Source organism: Cervus canadensis, chromosome 28 (assembly GCF_019320065.1).
Source record: "Cervus canadensis isolate Bull #8, Minnesota chromosome 28, ASM1932006v1, whole genome shotgun sequence".
NCBI lineage: Eukaryota > Metazoa > Chordata > Mammalia > Artiodactyla > Cervidae > Cervus > Cervus canadensis.
The window spans coordinates 34,852,305-34,874,792 of NC_057413.1; the positions used below are offsets into that span (position 1 = coordinate 34,852,305).

The following is a 22,488-nucleotide window of genomic DNA, read 5'->3' on the forward strand; positions in this document are numbered from 1 at the left end:
CCTGTCCTAAGGACCCCTGCCTGCACCCCACCCTCACTACACATTCACACACTGCATTTTCTTGACCTGTTTTAACTTCTCTTACTTCCCCTTCTTGATTGCCTGTGTTCCTACTGTCAGACCCCACACATGCTCTGGCCCATGCCAGGGCCGCGGTGACAAGCTGCTGTGTGTCTGGTCTCCAGGCCACCCTGTCTCCTCCCGTCTGCTGAGTCTGGAGCAGAGGGCTCTCCCCTCTGCTCCGTCCTGGTTGTGAGCATGTTCAGTGCAGGCCTGCCGCATCCCAGCGCTTGAGGACCGCTTGGTCGATCCTTCCCGCGCAGCTTGTGCCCCCTTACATCACGTACCTTGTTTACTGTTCCACTGAAGGCCCGCTGTTTCTTGAGTCTTCTCTTTTGCTCATGTTGGCTCTTGCGTCAAGAATGGCCTCCCCTTCCCATATTCTGTCTGGAACTGTGCATCCTTCGAGGTCTCTGTCCAAAGCTCTTGACTCTGGCTGGAGTACAGCCTTCACTTCTCTTAAATGTGTCCAGGGTCCAGTCCCTCCTTCCTGTCGTTCGTCCTTTCTCACGAGTTAGATGTGGTTGACCCTTCTGTTGAGCTGTCTGTGGGATCTCACGTCTCTCTCATGACGCCTGGCGTGTGTCCTGCAGCGTCGCTGCACCCTCTGCGTGTAAGCCTCTTGGGCAGGAACAGTCTTGGCTGTCACTGTGTCACCCAAAGTGTCTCAGGCAGAGTCTTGTGCATCACGGATGGTAAATAGCTCATGGATTGGAGATTACATTTTGGGACCATCATGGTGCAAAATGAAAACCATAACAGTTGGAAGTTTTTCTTGAGTTCATCCCTTTTGTCTGCTCATCACTTTGAGGGTCTGCAGACCACTTTGCTGTTGTTTTAGCCTGGATGGAAACATCTGCCATCAGTACCAGCTCTTACATGTGCAGTGTCTTTATTAATATGACATATAACAAGATAGGTGCTATTGAGGAAGTTCTGTGATGTGAAGTCAGTAAGTGAAGTTATTTAAGTGATCATACAGATTTCAAATTTCAAAATCAGATTGTTACTGAAAACAGGCAGAGGAGTGTGCAGGGTGTCGCCTCTGGGCAGCAGAGGGAGGAAGGACTCCACGCGCCCTTGACACCACATGTGCGTGCAGCAGCGCTGCGGGGCTCTGAGGGACCGGGGCGGGGGGGAGCGGAGAGACTTCACCGCCACCCTCCCGGTTCCTTTTGAACTTGGAACTCTGTTATTGTCTATTAAAAACAAATGAAGTGAAAACAAAAGCTTCATATTGTAAATACTTGAAACGTCGCTAATTTACTAAGAAACTGGGTACACAGTCTGAGTAGATGAGCCTGTGGTCCATCAGTGTCAACATCTGTATTGTCCCTCACTTTATCCAGGGGTCTTTAGCACGTCTGCTGGGAGTCACTTGGGTCAGAATTCAAGTACCCTCAATGGTGGAGATGTCATCAACCTCAGGCCCAACAGACAGAGGACCAAGAAAAACCGAAATCCTTTCAGCAGCTGTAGCATACCCTAACAGGCCTCAGGGAGGAGGAAATGGAATTACATTGTGCAGTAAGACACATCCAGCTATCACGGTATGTTACATGATTTTTCGCAGACTTTGCACCTAATTGGCTGTCTGAAAATTGACAGACTTAAATGTTATTCTGCAGTGCTTTTCAGAATGGAGCAAGATCTCTGAAAAATTACTGCCCTGTGGACGCATTTTAATTTTTTTACATTAGACGAAGCTTCTCCTGTTATTGAAGGAATGATATAAGAAACATCAAAAACAGGTTTTGCTGAATTTGAAATGCAGAAACATAAATAAAATGCCTAAATATATTGGTGTAGATTTTAATATTAGGGGTCAAGGAAAGATAGCAGGTGTTCTTTTTCTGAAATTGGTCATTTAGCTTTTCTGGGAAATAATACTGACTCTGAGTACTTAAAGAATCATATTGAAAGGCAAGCCCTGATCTTACCAGACTACATTAGTGTGTATTACGATGTTACTTGTGCAATGTCTGTATATGTGGAACATGGAGGTGTGTGCACGCAGATCCTTGGTTCTGGAGTAAAGGAAGGTATGTGCAGTGTTTAAGGAAACATGGAATCTAACTTCTTCATTCATGAAATCATTTACACACTTATGTGTATGTTCTAAGTTTTTATTTTCAAATGAGAAATTCCAGATCGATACTTTGCAAAATGAGGTTGAATTTAAAAGTGCTTTGTGCCAAAAATCTCATACCTAATTCTCAGTGCTTTACCAGAATCTATACTGTTGATAATCTCTTTTAAAAGCAGCTTTCCTCTTAACAGGGAAGATGAAAGAGGAGTTTAAGTGCATTAGTGCTAGAGCCCCTCCCAGGTGGGGCTGGTCACGGGGCCTTTTCCATGTCCCCGCACATGGGTGGCGGGCTCGAGCTGGCGGCTGCAGGACCCCCGCCCTGGGCAGCATGGCCACCCCACACCTGGGGCCTTTTGCTGTTGATAACACAATTCTGAACTTTTAGGATTATACTAGCAATTTTTTTAAACATATAAGAGGTGATTTTTTTTTTTTTTTTGTCTTAAACCACATTACGGATTTTATAATGCCCTGCAACTCTAAAGCTTCTTTTTGTTTACACATTTTTGTATGTTTTTTTCAGATTATAATTTTAAAATTTCTGTAACTTTCAGTTTGTATAGCACTTTCTCAAGAGCTCTGTCAGCACCAAATACAAAGTAATTTAAGTGATTTTAATATGTAATCATGTGGCAGAGTATACATTTTGTGGACAGTAGCTTTCCAACACAGATACATAATTGCATGAACTGTACTAAAACTGGTTATCATTCATCAATGACTTGTTTTTAACCCCTTGCAACACACACCTGGTCTTTACAGGATTTAAAAATATGTGAAAATAACTTTTCTTAGAAAGTGTGTCACCAAGTCATTTTTCATTATTTGTACTAAATGCGTAATGTTTTATATATTCCTTTTGTATGTTTTCTTTTTAAGTCTGCCATCTGTACCACCCTCATCCCCCTGTCCAGATTAATGTTGAGAAGAGAATAGAATTTTTTAGGGCATGTCTTTCAATGGTCAGGAGTGAATGTTCGCTTTTCATAATATTGAAATAATCTGGCATTATCTGTTTCAAAGTAATATAAAACCTTTATTTTTATGTCACCAGTTGTGACCACTCCCACTGCTGGCAGTGGGGTAGGTGTTGGAGAAAATCCTGTTCCTGACGTTGGGTGCCCACTGGCAATTCATCTTCCCTTTTCTACTCTCTGGAAATACAGTCCCTTTAATTTTTGCACAAAATATATTTTTCAGCAAACAGTCTTTATAGCAGAAAAATCATACTATATAAAATGTTGTAGTTCTATTTCACATTAATTAAATGTATGTGGGTAAAAGTTTGTTATTTTTCTATATAAAAAATGTAATCTCTGATGATGGTTGGAGTTCCCTTGATATCTGTAATATAATCTTATGTAGTTTTATTTTTTTAAGGAGAACTGGGATCTTTGTTACACGTTTGAATTTTTAATTTGCAATTCTGTATTTTACCTAACCATAATTGGTTAATTTAAATAATTAAATAGGCCTCAAAATCAGCCCCAAGTTACTTTCTCAGTTTGCAAAACCTTCAAAATTGACACTAAATTTTTTTGCCCTGAGACCTTTAATTCTTTTAAATAACTACTAATTTCTGAACCGTGGCTGCTGAAGAAATAAGGCCCCAGGACACTGCATCTGTGCACTGATGCGCTTTTACATCATGGCTGGTCCTCGCTGTGGTGTGGTCGCCTCGTCTCAGAATGCTCAGGATTCCTTTTCCCCTTTCAGTCTGCCTGTTGAATTAAGGGCATATAGAATGAAGCAACAAGAATTATATTAAATCAGGCTAAATGGTTTCCTTTTTATCTGCCCAAAGTTGACAGCACTCATGTACTTCTTCAAAACAAAGGGAAACTAACATTACAAAGAAGAGCCCGTCCCACCATGGCCTGAGAGCACGCTGGTCTGGGTGTCCCCGGAGCTGGGCGTGCTGTGTGTGGGCAGGACCACTGCAGGGCCCCTCTGTGCCCAGGGTCCAGGCTGGGCTCTCCTCCGAGACCCTGGACTCAGCTGCAGGACCTGACATCCCAACTTCAAGACTGTCAGATTTTTGCCTCCTTTTAAACACCTTTCAAATAGTTGACTGGTAACTTGCCTTGGTACTCCCATCACTAGGGTGTGTTTCTCTGAAAACAAAATGAACTGATCAGTGAAAACCTGTCCCACATGCAGTCATCTGGTGAACAAGGCAGTCCTGGGCTGAACTGGAGTGAATGGGAAGGGGAGGATTCCCAGACGCTGACAGTCTTTGACAACCTGAGGAAAACCTGGTTGTCTGCTGATAAAGAAAAAGATGGAACAAAAAATCTTTTATGTAATAGTGAACCTGATGATAGCAAATGAGTTTGACAAATCAAGAGACTTTGCTACAGTTATCAGTAAGAATTAATGTCTCCCATGAGAGGAAAGATTTACATAAGGTGGACTTGGGCTGGCATTGAAACTACCGTGAATGTCCTCAGATTGTAACTGCTTTTTATGAAAAGACATATAAATCTATAAAACCAGTCTGGAGCTTGAGTGTTTTTTTTTTTCCCCAGTGTGAAAAGTACCTACCTTTTAATGAAAACTGAATGTGATGTATTCATTTCGAAGTATTTGGGGAAGTTGAAGTTTGTGTATCAATAGGTATTAGCAGATAGTCTATAGTTGTGCTATTTATACAGATAAAAGAATAATCAATACACTGGTTATCCTTGTTAGTGAACAAAATGCAACCTAAATAAAGGTATTTCGTATGTAATAGGAAAAATGCTCAATGCTGACAAGTTTTCAGCGAAACAGGTACTTTTTAATTATTGAAGACATATAAATTGATATAACTCTCATACAAAAAAACTTCGGAAACATATCAAGCCATGAAAATGCATACACCCTTTGACCCAGTAAAACCAGTTGCTAGGAATTTATATGAAGAAAATCAGAAACAAAGGAAGGAAGAAGCTCGGTGTACATAATCTGTTGCAGTAATAAGCAACAAACTGGAAGCAGCCTCAACGTTCAGTAGGTGGAACGGAAGGTAAATTGTACAACTACACAGGATAGAGGTTTTTAAGTTGAGAATTAAAAGCAAACTTTAAAACAGTATTTTTCTTTTTAAAGGCAAATTACAACATATAAAAATGTAAAGAAATTATGCATTTTGAAAAAGATGACGTGGATGAAGAAAATCAGAGGTGACGTCTCCCATCTTATGTCATGTTTTCACATCTTATTAAGAAATACATATTAGGAGTTGCATAAGCCTTTAAGTTCAAAATAATTTGATACAGATGACTAGAAACCTGCTGAAGGTGATGTGATGCAGGGAAGATTCCCTCCCATCCCTCCAAGCTCACTACCGGGCTCACAGCAGAGGCGAGGTCAGTCAGCGTGTGGCTGCTTTAGGAACAGGCCGTCTGGTCAGCCGAAAGCCCTGCGTGCCCATGTGTCTGTAGACAAAGTCCAGGAGAGAACCATGATGCTTCTGCCCCTAGCCAAGCATGTGTTTCCCCACATGCTGTTATCCACAGAATAGTAAAATATAGATATATAGGAGGTGCTAGATCCTAGTACAAGACAAGAATTCAATCTAAAAACTTCTAGAAAGGTAATCAAAATATTTCTAATTTTAATTGTTATTCACAAAACTAACAACACAGATATTTTGTTCTTCAGAAATAACTATCAGTATCAAATGAGTGATATGTGACATACACAACTATTACCATTTAAGACAGTCCTTTATCCTTTTACGTGATTGTTTATGAGGACTGTTCGGCTTGAACACTAGTTGAATCTGGCGTCGGCATTCTGCAGCGTTTTGGCAGCAGCTCCTTTAGAATGCTCCAGCAGCTTGATGGCCTTGTCAGAGTTTTCAATGTTCCTGAGCAGGGTCTCTAGTCGTCTCTTGATTTTCTTCTGGTCCTCGAGAGCACAGCCGATCACGATGGACTGGAACTTTTGGTCCACCGGCCCCGCAGGAACCTCAGAGGAACAGGCGCTGTACAGAGACATCAGGTGACTCCGGGCGTTTCCCAGGTCGTCCAGAAACTTGCTGACCACCTCATCGATGATCCGCGTGGCATGCTTGAGGGACTCCTGCTGCTGGGGACTCCTGATTGTTTCCACTGAAACCTCCACAGTCAGGGTGCGTCCCATCAGACGGTTCGCAGTCAGATTTAATTCTTCTCGTTCTCCTAATCATAAAAAGTTTGAAATATCAATCAATATGAGACACACCTACATCTTTGTCAAGAACACTAAGGCATTTTGTGTGTGGATAAATCTAGCCTGCGAGCACTTATACGTTTCTTAAAGGTATATACTGTTAGCAATAAGATTAACTTAGGATGTCAGGGAAGACTGAGGGCAAGAGGAGGGAGAGGAGGGCCACAGAGGATGAGACGGCTGGATGACATCACTGACTCAGTGGACAGGAGTCTGAGCAAACTCAGGGAGACAGTGAAGGGCAGGGAGGCCTGGCGTGCTGCAGTCCATCGGGTTACAAGGAGTCGGACACGACTGAGCGACTGAACAGCATTAAGAGTGAAGAGGATCAGCCTGGACACCAGGTGACTACCGTGGTCGTCGTGTCTGCAGGGGCTGGGGCAGGTGTGCTGGTCAGCAGGAAATCAGATGCCCTGTGTCTACACGAGTATGTGCATTAGAGGAGGAAATAACTTTCCTTCTGCCTCTCTTGAGCTTTTGGCTGAGACCCTGTAATAAGACAGATTAACAAGCCAAAAAAAAAAAAACCCAGAAGCTCATTACCATGCAGACCTCATGTATACCTAGGAGACCCCCAGGGAAACAGTAACTCCAGGAGATGGCCCAGGCCTCCATCCTCAGGCCGAGGCGGTGGGGAGGGAGGCGAGTTTCCAGGGCCCCAGAAAGAGGACCATGTAGGTGAGGTTTTTGTGAGACTCAGTAGGTGCCCCCGCCGGCGCAGAGGGAGACCCCTCAGAAGCAGAGGTTTCCTTTACCAAGTGTAAACGTCCATTTCCCTCACAAAACGGTGACCTCAGCCGTTTCCAGAGCTGCTCCAACGCCTGCGGTTTCTCAAAAATGGCCAGCCCAGGATAATCCTTAGGGCAGAGACACATTTAGGGCAGCACATCCCGTGTGTCTGTGAGCACACCATTCCGGGCTCTGGTGGAGGAAACAGTGCCAAGACCCTGGGAGAAAGGCTGGCCCGAAACGAGGCGCTGACCTCATCCTGTCGGACCAACTCGGCCTGTGGTCTGAGTCTTGGCCAGCACGAGAAGGGTGCTGGGTCATCATCTCACTGCTTATTTGGAAATGAGCAATCTGCGCCGCTCTGTGTAACTGGCTTCCAAGTTCACTGCTGGTTGGCCAGGACGCAGGGGAGAGACGAGATGCTGACCCACGGTAGCCATGTGACGGTTTGGGTCCCGACCTGGGCGCGCCAGCCCCACGACCCAGGGGGTGGTCAGGGGGCACACCCAGCCCCCCGGGGCAGCCCGCCCTTTCTCCCGAAGGGGCTGCAGGGACCCCTGGCCTGGCCCCCCACCTCCCCCGTCACGCCTCACCCCAGCTGCTCCTGTCCTCTGCCTGCCCCCACCCCCTCCACGGCCCCGCCGGGCGGGCTCACCGTCGCTGATCTGCCGCATGTCCTGGCTGTTCTGGATGCTGTGGATCATCTCCAGGAGCACCTCCTTCTCCTGCTCCACGGCCGTGGCCGCCTCCCGCAGAGCCTCCACCCTGCGGGCAGGGAGACCGTCAGTGCAGGAAGCCTGCCCCCGTCCGCCTCTCCGTCCAGCTCAGCTGTCAGGATGATCAGGGACACGCCCCTAACGCTTCACTCCTTTTTCTTTCCTATTCTCTACTCTTTCCCTTCTTCATCCACTTGCCCCATGGCTCCTAGTTGCCTCCCTGCTCACAGGGCAAGCATTGTTTAGTACTTTTCTATTTGTAGATAAAAATCTGTACTTGTTTACTCGCCTGTTTTCAATTTATTTATATCTCACTGCTTCTTCACTCAGCAGCATGTGTTACTAAGACCCGCTGGGTTCCCTTGTCGCCCAGCTCCCCTCACCACCCACCCGTGACTCCTGTGCCCTCGTGGCCCTGGGGACAGGCCCGACCCAGGGTGCGTCCCCCCTGGACTCCCCTCCAGAGCAGCCGCACGGGGCAGCCCTGGGTCCCAGGAACCCTGCCAGCCCTCGGCGTCCCCCAGCTGACAAGCGGTGTGTCAGTACTTAACCCGTGTTTCTTTCACTGCTGATAATTTTGGACATCTCTTTGTATCCCTGTGAGACAGCCTTTGCCTATCTTGCTCTTTCTTTTTTAAACTGGGGTTACTGTCCTCTTGCGTTATCTCCCATCTGACCCCATATAATCTGTGTCTGGGATGTCCTTCACTGAACACAGAGCCTTATTTTGAAGCGATCAGACCCATCATTTTCTTGGTTTTGTTCTGCCTCCTGGCTCATGCAGTGACGTTCTGTTTCAGGGTCCTCCCATCCCGAGCTCGGGACATACTTGCCTACATCTCGTATTGACTCTCTCTCTCACCTTTCTCATACTCATGTCTTCATCCATCCAGAATTCACCTCTGTTTATGATTAGATAAAGATTTTGTTTTCTTTTCCTCCAAACAGTGAGCCATTTCCCCCAACATTACCCACCCTAAATCCATCTTTTCCTCAATGATTTGCACTGTCTGCCTCTGAAATCGATTCCCAAGCACCACGTGCCCCAACTCCCCACCCAACCAGACACACATGCACTTACTACACAGACAGAGCCAGCGACTAAAGACTGAGGCTGTGAAATCATCAGAGCAAGAAAACAACCATGTGTGTTTGAAGTGCCGCAAGTAAATAAGTCACCAACTTATGCAAAGTAAATGTGACAGACCCAACTCCAGTACTCAGATCAGCCTTAGAGCACCTCCCTGGGCACAGCCGTGTTCTAGCACGTGTTCCTGCCATACAAGGGGGTCCCCGCCCCGCCCCAGCCACACACGGGCCTCTTCCCTACAGGCACCCACCTGTTACCCCCAAAATAGCACCAACACACTGTAAAGTCACAGGGTTTCAATTCTCGGGATACTAAATATATGCTGGACTCTGCTTGTAAGAGCCAGTGGAAGCACAGAGCTCGTAAGAACCTTGTGTGACAATGTGGCTGGAAAGTAGCTGGAGCCATGAGAACCCTACAGGACAGTGGCCACGCACCAGGCGGCCTCCCAGCGGCACGCGCGGCGCGCTCACGCCTTCCACACGAGCAGACTCGGCCTGGGCCCACGAAGGGGGTCGGGTGAGCACCAACAAGAAGCGGGCGACAAAAGTGACTCTAGTGTTGAAATGGCACCCGAGTCACTGGTAAAGGAGACGATGCTGAAAGAAGAGCTGACTTTTCCAGCACTCCTGAGTCTGTATTCAAATATAAGATGATAAAGAGAAAATTGTTACTCTAAAGAAGTATGATAATAAATATGATAATTTATAATAGTATGTTCATGGAGTTGTTAACAAGAAAATGGCTTGAAAGGAGACACTCCTGAAAAAAATTTAAATCTGTCATATAAAGATGTTTTGTCATTAAATGAAACCAAATATAGGGGAAATTGGATGGAACTTTTCTCCCAAGGTTAGAAACTGCCAGGCATTTTCCCTGTGAAAAACATTTTATTTTTTCTAGCCTTTTTAGTATATGATTTTATGTAAACTTCTCATTTCACAGCAAAGATACAATTCCCTTCTTCAGCATGTAGATCCCCAGGGCTTTCTGGCAGCGTGGCCCTCTCATTGCTGCCCCTCAACCTCCTGAACATTCTTTATCCCTGGCCCAGGTCCGTTAGGTGATCCTTTTTCAAAAGCCAGTCCTTTTGGCAGAACTGTTTCCTTAGCAACTTCCTCCTTCCTCTCCCTTGAGTCGTTCAAAACTACATCCGTCTAGTGTATGGACTACATCACAGGCTTAGTTTCTTATTTTAAAAAGCTGGACCTGGGACTTCCCTGGTGGTTCGTGGCTAAGACTCCAAGCTCCCAGTGCAGGGGGTCCAGGCTGGACTGCTGGCCAGAGAACCAGACCCCACACGCTGCAACTGAAGATGCTGCGTGCTGCCGTGAAGGCCAAGGAGCCGTGTGCTGCTGGGAAGGCCCAGGGCAGTCAAACGAGGATTTTCAAAAGCTGAGCCTCTGCTTAGTCTGCTTAGGTTATCCTGGTGCTATTTATCAGCCGTCGGTCTTACGTTCAACTCAACATGTGCGGTACTCAGCCACTTCAGTCGTGTCCGACTCTGATCCTATGGACTGCAGCCCACCAGGCTTCTCTGTCCATGGGATTCTTCAGGCAAGAACACTGGAGAGGGTTGCTGTGCCCTCCTCCAGGGGATCTTCCCAACCTAGGGATTGAACCTGCATCTCTTAGCTCCCCTGCATTGGCAAGTGGGCTTTTTTTTTTTTTTTAACCACTAGCAACACCTGGGAAGCCCTAAATTCAACTCATAACACATCTTTTTGTCTTTGTCCCTTGCATTAGTTTTAAAACAGTTAGTTACTAAATATTCAAATATTTCCCACCCACCCTTCTGTGATTTCTCCTGGAACTTTGCCCACAAGAGCGTTAGCCATTTCACTTTACCCTTCACCTTAACACATCACTGGACAATGCTCCTTGGCAGAGGGGACAGCTCTGTTTTTACTAGCGGATCCTGCAAGAGCTATGTGTCCAAATTGGGAAAGAACTGATCCCCACAGCAAGGCTGGCCTGGGCTGTGCTCCTGGAAAACTCTCTGCATGAGATCACAACAAAGCTTTAACTACAGAGAAACTGTTCGGAATGTTCCGTGAGGACAAAATCGGGAGTGCGTGCCTCCTCGGCTGGTCTCGGCAGGCAGACCGGCCGCCCAGCAGGCGCCCTGTGCCGGGTGCGGGCCGCTGCTCACACCGGCTCCGCTGCCGCATCCTAGCTGAGTGGCCTCGAGCAGCTGCTGACATTCTCTCTGCCTCAGTTTCCTCCTCTGACACAGGGATCATGAGGTGGCGGGTGTGACTGAGTGAGGCAAGGTGGTACAGGGTGTAAGTCGCCTACTGAGAGCAGGGACTGAACTACGAGCTCACAGATGCAGAACCGCGAGTGTGGGGGCTGGCTCCTACACCATTTCCTAGAGGAGATCTGCGCATCCCTGGCTTCTGGTACCCAGGGGCCCTGGAACCAATCCCTGCAGTCACCGAGGGACCACCGCATGCAGCACATGCCCAGAACGGGGCCGTGAACACCGGCTTCTGGGTGTCTTTATGCACTCAGCATTACGAACTCAGGATTGTAAGCAACAAGGCTCCCTAATCATCACCCAAACAGTAGGGAACACTCACTACTGAGACACCGATGTTAAAATGGGCCGAGGCTTTAGGGTCAGGAGCCAGTCCAGAGCAGAACGGCCTCAGGCGGCCACTCTCCCTCTGGACCTTCACTGCTGCTAAAGGAGATAATCGATGTCCTCCTCCTGCCTTGGAGGATTTTGGAAGGTTCACATGATACTATCTGTGAGAAGTGACTTTTAAATTACAGGCTCTGACACAGTATTAACTAGCGTGCTGTCTTCTGGCTCCGGAGGTCGGGTCAGCCCAGCAGGAGACTCAGCTCAAGGCCCCCGGCCCCTGCCCCCGCCCTTGTTCCTTGGCCGCCCGGCGCCCAGGAGGCCTGCTCTGCGGACACAGGCAAGCAGCTGGCTCCCCGTCCTGCCATCCCCGGGGCTGCTCTCCACACCCCGCGGCCCAAGCATCTTCACCACCACCCAGAGCTTCAGGGCCACTCACACCCTGCAGAGATGGCACTCAACAGCCCCTGATCCAAGCCTGGATCTAAGTGGAATTTTCACCTCTTTCAGTAAAATCATATACTATTCCTACACTTTGAAATGTGACATACTAACTTAAAAAATTCAGGCATAAAGCATTAAGCTCTACAGCCACTCCTGAGCTCTTTTAACTTCTCAAGCCTCAATTTCCCGCCTGGAGAATGAAGGTGACAAAATTCCCATAAAGGCACGGAACCTGTAGAGTCAGGCTGGTTAACTAAATACTTGTTGGAGGGTATCACTTATGAATTATGATCACTGCTAAAATGGTAACAATCATGAGCAAAGTGCTTGGAGCCACTGACAAATGGAAAAATCAGAGGCCATTTGCACTGGTCATGAAAACCCGTAGAGAAAGACATCACCTTTTTAGGAGGAAGCAAAAAAGGAGGTCTAGTTTCGTGCTAACACATTAGAAACAACTGGAGTTTCTTCAGTGATTTGTCAGATGCCATCAAACATTTGAAAGCACTTTAAACACGGTGGACACCAGTTCACATGGCAAGTCATGAAGCATTGACCATAATTCTATTTTCGATTTCATGTGGAAGGACAGTAAACACAGACCTCTAGGTAGAGTCTCTAATTTTCCATCTGCCTAGGACACCGCTTTATTAGCCACCCTTAACATGAAATTAAATGACAGTACTAGTTAAGGTAACACATGAATATTTCGTCTTCTTTTTAAACTTGATCTTCTGGGCCTGACTCTAGTTTCTGACAGCGCAGTGCTCTCTTCCATGACCCATGTGCCTTCATAAACTTCTCTATTGTTACTTAACCTTCCAAAACACTTAACTTTCTGTCAGCATCACTCTTTTACAAAGAAAGAAACAAAGCTCATGAGTCTAAAATTACTAGAAGAGTCCTTACAATGAACAACTGAACACATCGTTATCAGTCTCAGCTCAAGGGTTAATTCAGCAAGTGCTTAACCACTTGGATACGGTAATCAGAATTCATTTCACATTAAGGAAGCCCTAGAACACAGTATTTCAGACAAGAAACTTCCTCTTACAGATCAGCGCCTGCCCTATGTGAGGCATCAACTCAAGTCTCAGAACAATAACTCAGCTTCAAGAAAGGAAGCCTGGAAGAAAACATCCTTTCCTTCCAACTAGGGGAGAGCCCCCTGAAATGGCTGAGAACATGCCCTCAAAGTTCTTGAGACCAGAGACGCTGAGTCACTCGTTACGCTGCTACATAAAATCATCCCCAGGAACTCTGCTCTGGCTGTTCCACCTGCTTCAGCTGGAGAAGGACCCTTGTCACTCTCTGTGAAATCCTGGCGGTGGTGAGTGTCTCATTTTCTGAGAAGACATTGTTTCTTTCTGTACTAATATACTAAAAAGAACTATACAATAAATGACAAAAGTCAACATGAATATTAATCAATGATAGTAAGGGCCTCATTTGGTTATTAATGTACTTTAGACTGTCAAACAGAGACCTCTCCTCCTGTTTTGAGATAAAGACACATAGGCAGCCCTTCTTAAAATTTTGTCTTACATATATTCCTTTGCTCAGAGTCTGGTAACTATGGGAAAAATTCCCTGTGGTTTTAGGGAGTTTTGGACGCCTTGGTAAGATTTGCCTGTAATTACACCTGCACACAATTTACACTAACTTCAGTGACAATAAACGGCTGTTGGACGTACACAGGAGTCTTCATTCACTGTTAGAGGAAAAATTAATTCCCAAATTTCTTACAAATTATTTAGGAATCCCATACAAGCCGGTGACTACATTTGTCACCAAGGAGTGTCCCAGCACCGGCTTCTATAGGAATTGACAGCACAGCCTGTAAAGAATTTAGGGAGAGCCGGGGTGAGGCACTCTGTGCTCTGGGAAAACTGGCAAAACAGGCTCTCAGGTTTTCAGGAAAAATCTAAGGAACTCAGATTCCTGCAACTTCCCAAATTCAGAAAAGCACTAAAAGCCTTAAAGGAGACAGCAGCTCCTTCTGACCGGTGGTAACCTCTGCGCGCCTGACCCCGGGCCCTGCTCCAAAGTCACATCCTCGCTGACCTCGGCCCGACCCTCGCCGCCAGGACCTCCCTCTGCGCGCTGACCGCCGTGGACACGCCGACCATAGGGACACCCCGCCCGGGAGGGAGCGCTGCGGCTCGGACTCTGGCGGCCGGCCGGCTCTGGAAGGTGGGACGGCGCCCGGGGAGGCCGAGCGCGGCTGGGGGGGACACCTGTCCGCTGTTCTCGGGCCTGAGGCCAGACGGATTTTTCTGTTTTGCAAAGAGCTCGCTCGCCCAGCACGGGAACCACTAACCGGCCCCGGTCCTAAAACCGCACGCGGCGGGGAGTGGGCCGGAAACACCTGGCCCCACGCGGAAGGTTCTGGAAGCTCCGCGGCGGCACAGCCGTCGTCTCGAGTCACGTCCCCCCAACCTCCTCTGCTCCGGGTCTCGCGGTCCCGGCGCTCGGGGCCGCCGGAGGGTGGGGGGGCCGCCGCGCCGACACAGCGCCGCGCTGCCCTCCGCCGGGCCGAGGCTGCCCCGCCGCTCCGCCCTCGCCCCCAGGTCCTCGCCCGCCGCTCCGTCCCCGCGCGCCCCCCGCCCCGCGCACCTGAGCTCCAGCTGGTCCAGGCTCTCGAGCAGGCGGCTGGAGCGGTCGGCCATGGACGAGGAGCGGCAGAAGCGGCCCTCGTTGGCCTTGGCGCTGATCCTCGCCTGAGCCATCTGCGCCGGGCGGGCGGCCCGAGGTCACCGCAGTCCCCACGCGTCAGCCGTCTCCTCGGACGCGCCGCCCGTAAACCCGGAGTAGGGGTCCGGGGCACCCGGGTGAGGGCGCGAGGGCTTGGCGACCGGGCTCCGACCGCGCGTGCTGCCTCGGGGGCGGTGCGCCAGGGCGGCTCCGCGTGGCGCCAGGCCCGGCCCCCGCCCCGAGCACGCCCCGGGGCGGGGCCCGCGCTATCCACGCCCTCGCCCCGCCCCGCGGGAGGCTCCGCCCCCAAACGCGGCCGGGGCGGGGCTTGCGTCAACCACGCCCCCACCCTGCCTGACCCGCGGGTCCCCGCCCCTAATCACGCCCCGGGGCGGGGCTCTCACAAGCCCCGCCCTCATCCCGCCCCGCGGAGGCCCCGCCCTCGCCCCGCCCCGGGGCCTCCTGCCGCGAGGAAGGAGTCCTTCGCGCAGCAGTGGTTCCCGGGCACCTTCCCGAGGTGAGAACCGGAGTCTGGACGCCAACAGCGAAGCCGACAGAGCAGAAGACAAAAAGCCGCCCTGTCCAGCTGCGTGTAGGGGGCAAGGTGAACCTCATCGTTTTCATACCCACTCTCATGAAAGCATTTGTAATGACTTCTCTGTTTAAAAGTTATTGGTTGGAATTTGAGTGAAATGATTGCTATTTAAGGCCGTTTCAAGCCCCATTTGTTATGAGAAGACCATGGAGGCCGCTCGGCCACCGTGAAGGTCAGGGAGTTGAGTGGTGGCGGGGTAGGAGCACACTTGACTTTGCTCGCGTTTCCTCGTGGCTCTCTGCCCCGCAGTACGCGGAGGGGATAATAACAGTTCAAGGCTGGAGCCCAGCCTTTAATCTGAGATCAAAGTCGAGGTACTTGAACAGAGACGAGGCCCCTAAGGCTAGATCCCAGCTCCTCTGAACTCTAATTCACAACTGCTGTAAGGGATCATCTGGCCTCATTAGACCTTTTATCGTATCATGACAAGCCTGGAATCCTTAGACATTTTGTGAATGGTCTGAAAGTCTATCGTGCTGGCCTCTGTCACACCTCAGATTCGGTGGACTCCAACTCCAGAGAATACCCAGGCCAGCCTTCACTCCCACTGGGCCAGCATCCCAGCCCTGCCCTCCCATCTGGTCTGGTGCCGTTTGCACCACTGTCTGTGCTCAGCTCAGCAGCTACAGTGATCCGGAAGAGGCCTCAGAGGACTCTTGTCTCCAGCTGCCTGCACTAGCCTTCTTACTTTGCATGTCTGGATAAGCTCAGTCCGTCTTCAGGCCTTTGCTCAAGGTCACTAAGGCCCCCGACCGCTCCACTACAAACAGCAAGCCCCCGCTCTCCCTACCGGTCCTTCTCAGCTCATTCGTGCGGCTGTTTCCTTCCTCTCAGCACTGCCCCCAGGTGTGCGCCACTGAGGAGGTGAGGGCTTCCTTTTGCTCACTGATGTATTTCAAGTGCTTAGAATAGTCGCTGACAAATGTACTCAATGACAAAAGTACTCAATAAATACTTTGTGAGTGAAAGAACAAATGGTTTAAAAGAAATTTAAAAGAAAAAAATTGATGGAGAAAAGGAAAGCTCTTTAAGTCGAGGCCTATGCTAGCTATGGAGTCTCTGGTTGCCCTGCCCAAGGGAGTCCAGGAGAGTCCTTGCACCTTGTTCTTGGGAGAGGTCTGAGTGGCCAGTGGTCAGGAGGACAAGGAGTAGGAAGAAAGGGTTGGGCTGGTAGGATACCAAGCATCCAAAAACAAAGTCTTTAACAGAGGAACTTTTATTTAAGACAATCAATGATACCACCAACCAGATGCTATCAGTACATTACCTATATATCCTTTTTAAAATAAACATTGTCATTCATCATTTCTTTGACAAAAGCAGTTATTCAGGTATAAAAAAGGCATCACAATAAAAACTTTTTAAAAGAAAAAAAAACCTATCACAGTAAAATGAAAGACGAATAAAACAAACAAGCATCGTTGTCATAAACATTTACTCTTCATAATATTCCCCATTACTTTGTGTAACATCCACTCTCCTCCATGTGTCTAAGTTCAAATTATGAAGTAATTAAAAAATGATTTTTAATTTTGTAGTAAGCAGAAATACAATCAGTGACAATTATTAAAACACTAAGCAACCCAATGACCTTATTTTAAGGATCATGATGACTACCGGTTCCCCACTGTGTCTCTCTGTACCATCACACCCCATGAGTGTCCCAGCAACACAGCTGCCCCCGCCCGGCGGGCGCCTCCAGCACAGCCGTCTCCTTCTGGACACCCGTTCGAGCTCCCACTGCGGAGCAGGCTCCCCAGATGTCTCTAAGGTCCAGCTCTGTAACCACCTCCCAAAGCCTTAAACTACTCTAACAAACTAAAAGTACAGTGTGCTCACTTTGGAAAAATGACTAGGACATTCTCAAGCTATGACGTCTACTTAAAAAGCAAGCAGGGAGACAGAACTGGCAGCTTAAGAACGAAAGAACACAAACTGGTTTCCAATGTGGACTGAAAAGATGTAATATAATAAGAATAAGACAAGTCACACTATGTAACACTAAATTGTCTAGTTGCAGAGGAAGACCAGAGTTCTAGCTATGATTTTTTTTGTCTTAAAGAAAAATTTATATTTATAGAAAATTTTAAGTTTGGTAAGTAACTACTACTCAAAACTTTTAGGGATGACATTTCTGGTCAAATAACATGAAGTGTATTCACAAAGTTTGTATGACAAGCCCCTTCTTAGTCTTCTAATTATATAACATTTTTTATTATTCATCATGAGGCTTCAACATTTAAAAATTAAATATGTAATACCAACTGTAGAAAATTGACATTTTAATGAATAACTAAAATGAAGATACTTCCATATGAAATAAAAATTTTAAACGGTTAAGGAAGATTACTCCTGAGTAGACTTTCAACATTATTTTCTAAAGAATACTATGTTTACACAAATATATATATATAAAAGGACTAATATTAAAAGTATGCCTAATTCTATGCAAAGACTTTTACATCATTCCCTTTAAACAGTAATTAATACAAGTCATATGAAAGTCAAAGTAGGTAAAAAGAATGGAAAAAGTTTCTTTTTACTACTTTCAAAGAAATTAGGTTGGTTTTCTTTTTCATTCCAGCAATGCACAGCTCTAATTAAAGCAGGACTATACATCTGAGTGAAAGCCACAAAGAACATTGCTCATAAAATTTTTCATCTGTTTTCACCATCAGTTTCCTTTACTCTCTTCTAATAATCATAAAAAGACCTCAAAGATAATATATATTAGTGCCACATGAGAAGTAAAATTTACAGAAAAAATGAGCTGTGATAACTTTATTTATATTCATTTTCACTCTTAAAAGAAATAAACTAGAATCATCTGTACAGTACAAATAAAATTAAAGAACCAATTCTATTTGGGAAACATATAAACAATAGTCAAGGGCTTCTTTATTTCTTTTTTTAAAATCCTTTTAACCTAAGTATATGAATTCAAGGTTACCTGGGAAACATGATACCTATATTAGAGTATATGATTTGTATTTGCATTAACATATATTCTGTTCCTCTATACATTTTTGCAAATGGCACAAAAACACAAAGCAATATGAGTTTGAACATACAACAGCAAAAACAGTGTGTTTTCAAATACATTTGTACTGGTAGATTTCTGGTCTCCTTTAGAAAACAAACTCAAGATTTCATCATCCTGAGTTCTCTTCAAGGCCACTTGATGTTGTGTGGTAATACCTTTAGTTACATTTCCTCAAGACTTCTTCTAATAGCTTCTTCTAATTCCACATCTGCATTAAAAAAGAGAATTTTAACATTTACAGCAGAAAACTGATAAAAATGTACTTAATGTAAGTCTCATCAACTATATCTGTATTTTCAGGAGGGAAAGGAAATACAACTTGGAGAAACTGAAGATAACTTGGCAGTTTCTTCATCATAAAATTTGACTGTTTTGAAATATGAGAATCTGGATATGATCTTAAGCTGAATTATAATATATCTGAGCTTAATATGCTAAGAAACTTATAAGTTATTTCCATTTAGGGACATAGAAAGACAACAAACTTCTAGAATGACTGACAGGTAATCACCAGACTCAACAGGGGAAAAAAGAGTATTTATTTCCAAAAAGATTTGACGTAATAAATATAAAACTTACCAGTGGAAAAAGAAAGGCACAATCATGAAATGGCAAAACCTCAAAAGCTATTAAAATTTTAGTTTTAACTTTTCTAGTATCTAAGACAAAGAGTCAAATTCAAGGCTATATAATATCCTCTGAGAAGCATTTATTATATATACATATGCACTCACTGAATAAATTTATTGAATGCCCACTGTATACCAGGAACAAAAGACAACAGTGAACAAGACAGACATTCTTGGGTTCCCTGGTCTTTTTCTCCGTTTCCTGAGAATGATGGGTAATTAGGTGTCAGTTTCTTGGCCTTCACTAGCTTCTCACACCAGGTGTATCTATCCTGTCCAGTCCACGGTCTCCCGGAGTCTCCTGGGTTCACAAGCACAGTGATTCCTCTAGTATGCAGCCACCTCTCCCTATGAGCTGGGGCACTAGTGTTCCATCGTCAGGAATTTAAAACACTACAAGCTGCTCTGTGTTAAAGCTAGATTCTAGGTCAGTGCATTGCCCTAAGATGAATTCAAAGGGATGAAGAAATGTACAGAAAAGCCAAGATGCTCTTAGCAAACAAAGAAGAAAAAGGTGACAAGATTTGTTTTTATGAAAACTTATTACAAAGTTATAGTAATTAAGCATGTGGTTCCAGTGCAAGAGGGTTTCCCTGGGGACTCAGCACTAAAGAATCCGACTGCCAATGCAGGAGATGCAGGTTCGATCCCTGGGTCAGGAAGATCCCCTGGAGAAGGAAATGGCAACCCACTCCAGTATTCTTGCCTGGGAAATCTCAGTCCATTGGGTCGGGTAGCAAAGAGCCGGACACGACTTAGTGACTAAACTACAACAGACCAGTCCAAGAACTGGTGAACAGATCAAAGAGGCAGCACAGACAGCTCTATGGAAACCTGACCGATGACAGAGGCGGCCTTGCGGAATGGTGTGGCAAGGTGGGATTTTAAATACATGATGGAGGGACAACTGGTAGGCCATATGGAAAAAAAAATAACTTTACCCCTACCTTATGGAATATACAAAAATACATTTCAGATTTACTGTGTGTTTACTGTATAAGAGCAAAGGTGAAACACAAAACAACAAAGGTGAAAACAAGAACATGGGAATGTGGTCAGGACCTTAGTGCAGGGAAAGATTTATTAAACAGAATTCAAAAACATTATGAAAAAGCATGGCACTTCGGAATGCATTAAAATTACTTTAATCCATCAAAAGTGAGAGTGTAAAAAGACAAGACATAAAGAGAAAATATTTGCAATACACACATCTTACACCTAGAAAGATTTTCAACTCAGAAAAATCAGTAAAAAGGTAAGTCAAAACTGTCAAGAAATCTGCAAAGGCACTGGCAAAAGATGTCAAAAGGTCAAGTAAACATTACTCATCAGAAAAATGTAAATTCAAACCACAAAAAAATGCCTATCACTAGGTAAAATTAAAAAGACCAATAATTCAATGATTAGTGAAAATGTAGATCAATAGGAGCTCACAGTAACTACTGGAATGAAAAAAAATGGAACAACCACTTTTGTTAAAAACCTTGCCATAATCTACTAGAGCTGAATGTCAGCAAGTCTCCACCTCAGTATATATTCCTAGAAATGTGGGAATTATTTGCAACAGCCAACCAAATGTCTGTAAGTGATACATGAATTGATTTATGTGTAAAATTATCATACAGGTACTGGAAATGAACAAACCAAAGCTACATGCTAACAGTCAGATGAATCTGTAAAACAATGTTAACTAAAGGCATTCAGACCCAAAGCATCAGTAATACCGACCATGACTGTGCTGTTCAGTATGATGCACACTGACTATATGTGGCTATTTGTGCTTTAATTAACTGAAATTAAGTGAGGGGAACTGATCTAGGGAACTGATCATTGTGGGCTGAAGTGTGCCCCCTCAAGATATGTCCTTACCCTGGTACCTGTGAATGTGACCTAATTTGGAAATAGGGTCTTTGTGGGTGTGACCAAGATGAGGTCACTAGGGTGAGCCCTAATTCAACATGACTGACGTCCTTATTGGAAGAAAACACCACGTGAAGATGGACACTCAGGGAGAAGATGGCCCCAGGATGGACGGAGAGACACACAGATGCATCTACAAGCCCAGGAATGCCTACTGTAGGATAAGGGGGTTAGAGAAGGAGACGTTCAGAAAAAGACGGAGACCAGCACTTTACAGGAACAGATCACCTTTAATGAGGCGAGAAGGGACAGCAGTCAGATTAGGAGCTGCTGCACTAACCCAAGAAAAGAGTAAGTATATACAGGCATGTATGTGGAAAGCTACTGTCTTAGGGGGCCTGTTCTCCAAGGTTGTTCGGAGTAGTTATCTCTTATGAACAGCTGGGGCAAGGAATTTTGGAGACTGGCCAGAGGCTGGACTGGCTGGGAGCTGGGCGTAATCAACCTAATGTCCATTTTTTCTTTGGGTGAGAGAGTTCTTTGTCTTGCATTAGAATGGTGGGGAGGCCCAGGAGGGTCCAGGCCCAGGCTACCTCGAGCCATGCAACTTTCCCTCACCTACAGCTGACAGTAACCACCAGAATCTGGGAGCAGGACCACGGCCCTACCAACAGCCTGACCTGAGATGGGTGAACTCGACAACTAAGAGACAATTTCTATTGTTTTAAGCCACCTAGTTTGTGGCACTTAGGTGAGCAGCCCCAGGAAATCAATCCACTGGCAATACTCTTTTTTAATCTGAAAGATGGTCACCTGTTTTGTGAGATGTTTTATACAATTTCTGTGTGCATTATATACACATATACACACAGAGAGAACCAGAAATCTGGAGGACCAGCATGTAAGTTGGGGGAAAGGATCAGAGCTGAAGTGTTCCAGAGTCTATTTATTGTTTCATGGAGGCAGACAACATGTACATATACTTTACTCTTTAAATTACATATAAAAAATGTGATAAAATGCCAAGGTAACCACAGAAAGAACAGAAACACACACACAGCATACACACCAATTGGAAAAAACAAAAAGAGGAAGCTAAGAATGAAATAGCAGAAGTAAATACAAAAACATTAACATCTACAGTGAACTTACAGGAATTAAACTTGACAGTTAAAATGGATAAAAACGAAAGCAACTAAATGGTTCCACTTCCAATAACAGTAGAGTAGCTTATATTGGATTAATTCTCCCCTAGATAACAACTATAAACTATTTTAAGGCACTAAAGAACAACAAAAATCAGGTAGAAACAGGACAGAAGTTAATTACTGAAATAAATGAATTACACAGGGCTAAATATGCAGCTTTACGCTTTGTGTTGTTCCTCTTTTGCCTTAGGCCATGCCTACATCCCTGGGAAACCAGACACAAACTGAGGAGTCAGAGACAGATGACAGAGAGGGTGCGAGGGGGAGCTGGCGGCAGGAGGGCAGGAACGGCAGAGAGAGATCCCAGCAGAGATGAGAAAGTAATAGACGAGAATCCTCCGAATCTACAAATCCTTGGTTGACTTCTGAACTCTGCATACATGAGAGAGGACCCAAGATTGTCGGTGAGAAACAGCAGTTGGAAAGCTAAAAGAAGCAAGCGACTGTTTCCTGCTGTGGCGGAGAAAGAGTTTGGTGTCCAAGTCCAGCAAGTTAACTACCTAAAAGAAAAAAAAAAAAATTCCTCAGAGGACGTTAACAGAATTCT

General features: G+C 45.7%; 3 protein-coding genes across 17 annotated transcripts in view; 1 reads left to right on the forward strand and 2 right to left on the reverse strand.

Annotated features, from left to right (window-relative positions):
• The window catches only part of RAB23 (RAB23, member RAS oncogene family), a 34,026-nt gene extending 29,381 nt beyond the window's left edge, over nucleotides 1–4,645 (forward strand). For all 3 annotated transcript variants that reach the window (XM_043450420.1, XM_043450419.1, XM_043450421.1), the window contains exon 7: nucleotides 1,410–4,645. In XM_043450420.1, the coding sequence (XP_043306355.1) occupies nucleotides 1,410–1,549 (140 nt within the window). In that variant the 3' untranslated portion in view covers nucleotides 1,550–4,645. The remainder of the gene's footprint in view (nucleotides 1–1,409) is intronic.
• A 261-nt stretch (nucleotides 4,646–4,906) lies between these two features.
• BAG2 (BAG cochaperone 2) lies at nucleotides 4,907–14,835 on the reverse strand. Its single transcript, XM_043450422.1, has 3 exons — nucleotides 14,529–14,835; nucleotides 7,731–7,840; nucleotides 4,907–6,315 (listed from the first exon to the last, which is right to left on the reverse strand). The coding sequence occupies exons 1-3, from the start codon at nucleotides 14,639–14,641 to the stop codon at nucleotides 5,906–5,908; spliced, it is 633 nt and encodes a 210-aa protein (XP_043306357.1). The 5' UTR covers nucleotides 14,642–14,835; the 3' UTR covers nucleotides 4,907–5,905.
• A 1,566-nt stretch (nucleotides 14,836–16,401) lies between these two features.
• The window catches only part of ZNF451 (zinc finger protein 451), a 128,100-nt gene continuing 122,013 nt past the window's right edge, over nucleotides 16,402–22,488 (reverse strand). For 11 of the 13 annotated variants that reach the window (XM_043450397.1, XM_043450400.1, XM_043450396.1 and 8 more), the window contains one exon: nucleotides 16,402–18,452. In XM_043450397.1, the coding sequence (XP_043306332.1) occupies nucleotides 18,406–18,452 (47 nt within the window). In that variant the 3' untranslated portion in view covers nucleotides 16,402–18,405. Of the gene's footprint in view, nucleotides 18,453–19,527; nucleotides 22,442–22,488 lie in introns of those variants that run through there. The other 2 variants (XM_043450403.1, XM_043450398.1) reach the window with 1 other exon arrangement.